Here is an 8,969-nt window from a genome sequence, read left to right on the forward strand (position 1 = left end):
CTCCAATCATCACATATACGTAGTTGCAGCCCTCTAGCCTCTGTAGTTTTGATTTTATTTAAGGTTAAAGCTAGCCATAATCGTGCTTCTGGCAACGATATAGGATAGGCCACCACCGGGCCGTGGTTAAAGTTTCATGGGCCACGGCTCATACAGTATTATACCGAGACCACCGAAAGATAGTTCGGTTTTCAGTGGCCTTGATTATACGCTGTACAGAAAACTCGATTGCGCTGAAGAAACTTCGGCGCATTTTTTACTTTTTTTTTATTGAATAACCTTTCGTGTAAGGCGTTGCTACGACAGGGTAATGGCGTGAAATTCGCCGATCAGTCATCCGTCGGTGAGAATGTTTGACGAAATACTTGGACGAAATACTTGCCCCCGAGGGCGTTTGCTGATTTGGCGCTGATTGACACGCGTCGTTCTTCTGTTATTAACCAGTTGATAATATGACGTTCTACTTGTATTTACTAGTGAATAGTTGATGACATACCCTTCTCTTATTATCCAATAAATCAATTATCCTACAATGTTTTACCAGCTAATAATTTATGATAATTTCTTCATATTAATTCATGACATTCTTCTCATATTAATCATTGTTTGCTTCATGACACAATCGGTAACTATTTCATTACAGAAACCAGTTAACAATCTGTAATATTTTCTCTCAAAGATGACCAGTCAGCGGGGATACCAAATTTACGTTTCAAACACGTCAATATATTGTTTATTCTTATGAAAATGAATATTCCGTTTGTCAGTACGATGCTCTCTCGTTATAAATTCTTGGTTTATTTCTGACATTTTCACGTCATATATCACTTTATAGGCTTTTACGAGGATTACCGATCTCTTCCGGCATTTTAAGGCGCTAGTAATTTAATGAGATCTATGTACTAAACTACTATCTCAATTAGCTCATCAGCTTTTCCTGTTTATTATCACTATTCATAGATACTTGGTGGAATGCATTGTGCAACCGTCTGTGGTCAGTTTTTTGTCAGTGACAAACGTCAGCTTCATTATTATTCAGAAATTTTAGGGGACCAAGAAACTATTGAAACCTCATTTCATGTGACTTGTAGCTTATATATATATATATATATATATATATATATATATATATATATATATATATATATATATATATATATATATATATATATATATAATTAACGTGGCAAGCCCCGCCCTTCTTTTGACACTAAATGAATATATTTTGGCACTAGGTAGCCCCGCCCTTCTTTTGACACTAAATTAATATATTTTGGCACTAGGTAGCCTCGCCCTTCATTTGACACTAAATGAGTATATTTTGGCACGAGGTAGCCTCGCCCTTCTTTTGACACTAAATGAATATATTTTGGTACTAGATAGCCCCGCTCTTCTTTTGACACTAAATGAATATATTTGGGTACTAGCTAGCCCCGCCCTTCTTTTGACACTAAATGAATATATTTTGGCACCAAGCGGCCACTTCCTTCATTTGACACTTTATGAATATATTTTGGCACTAGGTAGCCCCGCCCTTCATTTGACATTAAATGAATATATTTTAGCAATAGGTAGCCCCGCCCTTCGTTTGACACCAAATGAATATATTTCGCCTCCAGGTACCCATGTCCTTCGTTTAACGCTAAATGAATATATTTCGCAGCTAAGTAGCCACTTCCTTCATTTGACACATTGAACATATTTTGGCACTAGGTAGCCACCTCCTTCGTTTGACACTGGACGAATATATTTTGGCACTTGGTTTCCACGGGGGTAGGCACCTGGTCACAGAAACTCTTTCAGGAAACCAAAATAGTTTTGCGAATGACTTGTCCCTATTTGACTGGCTTATTCGTCCCTCCTAGCGGTCTGGAAGTGGATTATTTAAGGGTTGTTCTTGTAATAAAAACTGCATGTTAATATTTCTAGCAAAACACCAGTATAAAACAGATCATATTCCTTGAAATTGTTCTGAGTTACATTTTTTTTTAAGTCAATCCTCCATATCGAAGATTTCTTGAATAGATTTAACATTTCTATTTAAGTGTTACTTAAATAGGAACAAGAAGCGCACATTTTGCTTCCGTAAGTCTCTTACATGAAAAACCTCTCAAATGACATTATTCCATATCTTTTTTTTTTATTCATTTTTTATCATAGATTCTACGTTGTAAGTTTAGATATTTTCCCCCCACTTTTTGGTGTGTTTATTCCGGGAATCTAGGATATCAATTTCAACATTCCTTGATTTTATTTTTAGTTATCGTTTCCGGGTACTTATGGGAATATCAATATTAATATTTTTTCCAGTTCATGTGCTTCAGTCGGATATTCCAGGATATCAGTTTCAACAGTCAATGTTACGCATGTGGGAAAAGAATATGAGCAAACAGTTCGAAAAACATTCCTTAAACCGCACATACAGTATTTATATTCCGTAAACAGCCCATTGCCATAAATACTGTTCCCGTACTGTAGTTCCTCCAGGCGATGATAAAGTCACAAAGTGACATTTTATGTATAGATTTAGTTATTGGTTTATTAAATATTTATTTATATTTACTTATTTAGTCTACGTTTCTGACGAGAAAATCGAAGGCTTATCGATTAAGTTTTGCCTTTCTCCGCTATTTCATTTCTTACTCCTTGATTTATGTGTGGCATTCTTAAAGGTCACGCGATGTACTCACGAGTACGCGTGCAAAGACGTATGTATAAACACGCACTCGCATATGTATGTGTACATATGTGTATTGTATATAAACATACATGTGTGTGCGTGTGTATAATTTTATCTTATTATTAACTGAACCCTTGTATCTTCGTTGATTCATTCTTGGCATTTTTAGTAAGACACGGTACTTTTTATATTATCTATTATATGCTTATATGTACAATGCATATATATATATATATATATATATATATATATATATATATATATATATATATATATATATATATATATCATATATATATATATATATATATATGTATGAATATACATATAAATAAAATTATGTATGCGCAACGCTGATCAAAGAAGGTTTGACGAACTCTGGAAAAACCTCCGCTAGAAACACCATTTCAGCCTTATTTCCCAATTGTGCAAATGAATCCCATGCATGACCATATTCATACGCATGAACATAATATTCCACTAAGTTAATTTAACGGTATTATTAAATGACAGTGAGTATTTTCATTGGGCTATTGTAGTTGATTTTATTAAAAATAAGTTATCAAAAATTATTTCATAATCAAAGATAAATTCCCTACCGTTTGAATATATTTAGCAGTACGATTTTGTAATATTATTTCCATTGAGTTCAATCTTATTCATCACAGAAATAGCTTTCTTTTAAATGTTCCGCGGTTTTAAAATCACTTTGGTTAATGTTTTACTTGTGTAATAAAGATGCCAAAATTGCTACGGATACTTTTATAGCTAGTGAACTATATATACTGTATATATACTTCCGCAAATTTGTATTTTTTCGGCGAGTGTCAGTGGTGGCCAGTTAATATTTACTTTCTCAAATGGATAACTTTTGGCGAACGATTTTCGTGTTGTTTTTATTTCGTCAATTTAGTTTTGAACGACTGGTATTGAATTCCGCATGTAAACCACGGCCTTCCTTTCTCCTACGGCGTACCATACTGTAACGACCATTACAGCTTTCTTCATCTTTGTAATATTTCATCTTCTGCGGGCTTTGTAATATTTCATCTTCTGCGGGAAAGCTTTTATTTTACTGTATTTGAAATCGTGTTGACTGTGTATAGGTTGCATATGATGGTAACACTCGCGTGAAGATAATAATAACATATTTCATTTTCTCAGTACTTAAATTTATTGGAAATACTCGAGGTCTTTCGTTCTGAGATTTTTTGGAAATACTTTAGGTCTTTCGTTCTGAAGTTTATTGGAAATATTCGAGGTCTTTCGTCCTGAAATTTATTAGAAACGCTACAGGTCTTTCGTTCTGAAATTTATTGGAAACACTCGAAGTCTTTCGTCCTGAAATTTATTGGAAATACTCGAGGTCTTTCGTTCTGAAATTTATTGGAAACACTCGAGGTCTTTCGTTCTGAGATTTATTGGAAACACTCGAGGTCTTTCGTTCTGAAATTGATTGGAAATACTTGAGGTCTTTCGTTCTGAAATTTATTGGAAACAATCGAGGTCTTTCGTTCTGAAATTTATTGGAAACACTCGAGGTCTTTCGTTCTGAGATTTATTGGAAATACTGGAGGTCTTTCGTTCTGAAATTTATTGGAAACACTCGAGGTCTTTCGTTCTGAGATTTATTGGAAACACTCGAGGTCTTTCGTTCTGAGATTTATTGGAAATATATACTCCAGGTCTTTCGTTCTGAAATTTATTGGAAACACTCGAGGTCTTTCGTTCTGAGATTTATTGGAAACACTCGAGGTCTTTCGTTCTGAAATTTATTGGAAACACTCGAGGTCTTTCGTTCTGAAATTTATTGGAAATACTCGAGATCTTTCGTTCTGAAATTTATTGGAAATGCTCGTGGTCTTTCGTTCCGAAATTTATGGGAAATACTCGAACTCTTTCGTTCTGAAATCTATTGGAAACACTCGAGGTCTTTCATTCTGAAATTTATTGGAAACACTCGAGGTCTTTCGTTCATAAATTTATTGGAAACACTCGAGGTCTTTCGTTCTGAAATTTATTGGAAACGCTCGAGGTCTTTCGTTCTGAAATATATTGGAAACGCTCGAGGTCTTCCGTTCTGAAACTTACTCCGCCCTCATCGATAAATTAAAATAAAATAAAATACGAGTGATTTATGGAATGACTATATTTTTGCGTCGTGATCAATTTTAGTAACCAGTGAGAACTGAGATTCCAAGTGACTTTTCTGTATTGTATTAAGGCGTTTATCTTGGTGAAATTCAATATGAATATTTTTTTATGTGAGATGAATACCACGGTAACTTATTTTCATTTGAGTACATTCCGGTGTATATAACGTATGTTGTAAAAATCACATATACCACAAAATCTTTCGTAATGTGTTTATCTTGGTGAAATTTAATATAAATATCTTTTTATTTGAGATAAATACTACGGTAACTTATTTTCATTTGAGTACATTCCGGTGTATATAAAGTATGTTGTAAAAATAATATATCCCACGAAATCTTTTATAACGATAATAAAATTATATATAACACTAAGAAGAAGAAAAATAGAACGAATTAAACATTTCGCCATCAGAAAAAAAATTGTTCTAATTAGAGACTAATGATAAGGCATTTTCAGGGCGAATATTTCGCACGTGTCTCTGTTTGACGATTTTGATTTTTGCAACGAAATTCGTAGGAGGATTTGTATCGCTGCCATGGAACTGCGTGTTGCTTTCTACTTCCGAATGGAGAATTAAGCTACATAGGATTATTGGGTTTTACTTTTTTCAGTTCTATGATTATTCGTAAGTATGCTTGGCTTTTCGGGCTTCAAAATAATTTTATATATAATTACGAAATTTGTTTTATATAATTTTTCTTTTATTTCGTTTAGATTTATAAAGCTTCATAAAATCATTAGTAGAATTTCCGGTATATTTTCTCAGTTTCTTTGATTATTCACAAGTATGCTTGGTTTTTCGGGCTTCAAAATAATTTTATATATAATTACGAAATTTGTTTTACATGATTTTACTTTTATTTCGTTTATATTTATAAAACTTCATAAAATCATTAGTAGAATTTCATTTATATTTTCTCAATTTCTTTGATTATTCACAAGTATGTTTGGTTTTTCAGGCTTTCTAAATAATTTTTTATATATAATTACGAAACTAGTTTCATATGATTTTATCTTCCTTTCATTAAGATTTATATTGTCTGACTCTGAATTACTTAACTGATAATGTTTGCGGGTTATTTAATGATAACCATCTGAGTTGCTGATAATTGTATCCCGATATGAATATACCTGTATTTATGAACAGGACTCTTTTTGTACTCTGTATTTTATCATGTAGTTCTGGAATGCTAATACGTCTTACAAAAGCAATCTTATGGCTTGTCTCGCTCGTCAGATTGGTTCAGAAAGTTATTATAGACTAAAGATTAATAGTTTAGATAATGACAATCATGTCTTGAATAAGTGATTTGAGATGCTTAGTAATCAGTGGCTGTCATCCGTAATTATTTGATTAATTATGAAGCTGTGTTAAGGATAACTAATCCTTAATGATTTTATTTTCGATTTTTGGCTTTGATGCGGTGCGTTCATCATAATGATAATATTTTGTTTAATCACTGAAATCATTTCCCGTCTTTCTGATTACCTGAATATTATTGTTCGCTTACAAATAAGTTAAAAGAGTTTTCTTCGTTTCATTACGAATTAAATTACTGTTGCAGGGCAATGCGTTACTTAAGGAAACAACATTGAAAAGAATAAACATAGCCCTAGTGCAGTGCGTTCATATATAATAATAATATTCTTTTTTATGCCGTCTTGTTGTTCATCTGAATATTGTTGTTCGCTTAAAAATAAGCTAATAGAGTTTCCTCGTTTCATTACGAATTAAATTACTGTTATACGACGATGAGTCACTTCAGGAAAAAAGATTAAAAAATATACGAAGTGTAAACGACAGTCAGGTTCCTTGAACGAGCCCCAGAAACAAATGCACAAGAGGAAGAAAACCCCAGAATTCTTGTCCCACCATCTTCTTCCTTACCTTTAGCAGCCGCTGGAAAGGCGAGAAGAGTTGAACTCACTACGGCTACCAGGAGCGTGGCGGGCCAGCGCCGTTGGCGGCCTGCCGGCAACTTCTTCTCCGTCCTTAGAACGGCGCCCGGAGACCTGCTCCTTCGTCTTCTTCTTATTCTCTCGTCCTTCATGTTGGAATCTTCTTCTGCGCTTTTTTGGTCTCGACAGCAATCTCGACTGTCCTGAACACCTTTTCTCTTTCCAGTTTTCCGTTTCATCCGGTCAATTCCATCGCTTTTTCTTTTCTCTTTTTTAATCTTTTCCTTTTTTTTTTTGAGCGTTCGTTTCGATTTTCCCCTCCTCCTGTTCCTTTTGAGATGCGGAGGCTACTTTCTCCTAGGCATCTTCCATTAGCATTTCAGACTCGGGGTAATAATCATTCGGAGTGGCGCTTTTGGCTTAGCAATGCCCATGTCACGTAGCTGTCATCGCTGGTATCGGTACTATCGGCGGAATACTCCATGAACTTTCAAAAACTGACATAGGCCCAATTTGTACCTCATCCTAAGACTTCGGGGAGGGCCCAGCTACGCCCAACCACCTCAAATACCATGAAGAAGAAAAAGAAGAAGCTCTCGGCACTAACGTGTCCTCGTACATGGCATCAAGAAGTCTAGCATTTAGAAAAAAAAAAATTAAACGCTACTAAAACTATCTTTCGACATGACTGAATTGTATCCAGAGCTAATTAGCTCTGGACGATCGAAAATAAAGCTAATCTCCTAGAAAAGATGTATTAGCGAGGAGCGTTCTACGGTACGGTCTAGGGGAAGGGCAACGCGCCAAGGCCTGCGAGAGAGAGAGAGAGAGAGAGGGGGGGGGGAGTGAGGGAGTGAGTGAGGCTAACTGAACAAGACTTGCCGCGCGAGCGAACTACGTCCGTTCTCTTCTATGAGGTGACGACGACTGAGGGTTGAGAGAGATGCGCCGCTACATATGAGGCGGGATAGAGAAGGAGAGAGAGAGAGAGAGAGAGAGTGAGCGAGAGAGTCAGTGAGTGAGAGAGAGAGAAGCCTCAACATGCACCAGATTTGTTAAAGAAAATATTCTGGCTTTGCAAATGGCCCAAGAGTGTTGCGGTGAATAAAAGCCCCGTTACTGTATCTTGGGAGGAATACCAACGAACTCTGACCTCACATGACCTGAATGCACACGAGTTGTTAGACGGATCTGCCTGCTCTTCCTCCTTCTCCTTATGATTATTCTGCTTCTTCTTCTTCTTCTTATTCTCCTTCTTTAAAAGCTTCGTCTTCTTTCGGGCATCGTATGATATCGCGTCTACCTTTTCGTTTTCCATTATGTATGGTGTCAGCCTCATCTTAATCTTCTTTCACATCTATCTTTTATTCTGTTGTTCTTATGCCGCTCTCCTCCTATATCCTCTTAATTCCACCGTCCGTTTACACCTAAGTGACATCATCCTGCGTATTGGTCATGGTGACGACCTAAAGCGCCGACTTCGGAAGCTGATTAGGGGAGACTCGAGGCTCTTAGGATGCCAGAACAGTCGTCCACTTCTGGCGTCGAGGTCCTGGATTACCGAAGGGAACTGCCAACCGTCGCTTGTGTCAACAGTTACCTTTAACCTTCCTTTCCAGACCCCCTTCCAACAAGTACAAACTCTAAGGTGAATAATCCCTCTCCAATTCGAATTACCTCCTGTGGGGGTAGTGCCATCCGTACATCTCACGCGGTGCACTGTAGGCATTTTACTTAAGGTTCTTTGCAGCGTCCCTTTGGCCTCTAGCTGCGACATCTTTCATTCCTTTTACTATACCTCCGTTCATATTCTCTTTCGTCCGTCGTACTTTCCACCCTCTCCTAACAATTGTCTCATAGTGCAGCTGCGAGATTTTCCTCCTGTTACACCTCTCAGACATCTTTTACTGAATTTCCCTGTCAGCGCTGAATGACCTCATATGTCCCAGCGCTGAATGACCTCATGTGTCCCAGCGCTTGGCCTCTGGCCTAAATCTTATAATACAATCCAATCCAATTCGTGTTATTAAAACACAGGTGGGACCCCAGACTAACTCATTTACCCAGCCCAGACCCGAAGGAGGCAAGGCAAAGGTGGGGGGAGGAATTGAAAAAAAAAAGTAAGGCTTGATCCATTTACCGTTGGGTGGACTGGTGGGCGGTATTAGGCCAGGATTGAACCAAGGACCCAGCGAGTGTAAGATTAGCTTTTTGAGAGAAAAACTTCAGGTGT

The 8,969-nt window shown here is 36.6% G+C and overlaps 1 protein-coding gene across 1 annotated transcript in view; it reads right to left on the reverse strand.

The window, feature by feature from the left end:
• The window catches only part of LOC136848246 (lachesin-like), a 287,001-nt gene extending 278,919 nt beyond the window's left edge, over window positions 1–8,082 (reverse strand). The window contains exon 1 of the mRNA XM_067120609.1: window positions 6,726–8,082. Coding sequence (XP_066976710.1) covers window positions 6,726–6,975 — 250 coding nt within the window. The 5' untranslated portion in view covers window positions 6,976–8,082. The remainder of the gene's footprint in view (window positions 1–6,725) is intronic.
• Window positions 8,083–8,969: the final 887 nt, after the last annotated feature.

Source organism: Macrobrachium rosenbergii, chromosome 18 (assembly GCF_040412425.1).
Source record: "Macrobrachium rosenbergii isolate ZJJX-2024 chromosome 18, ASM4041242v1, whole genome shotgun sequence".
Lineage (NCBI taxonomy): Eukaryota > Metazoa > Arthropoda > Malacostraca > Decapoda > Palaemonidae > Macrobrachium > Macrobrachium rosenbergii.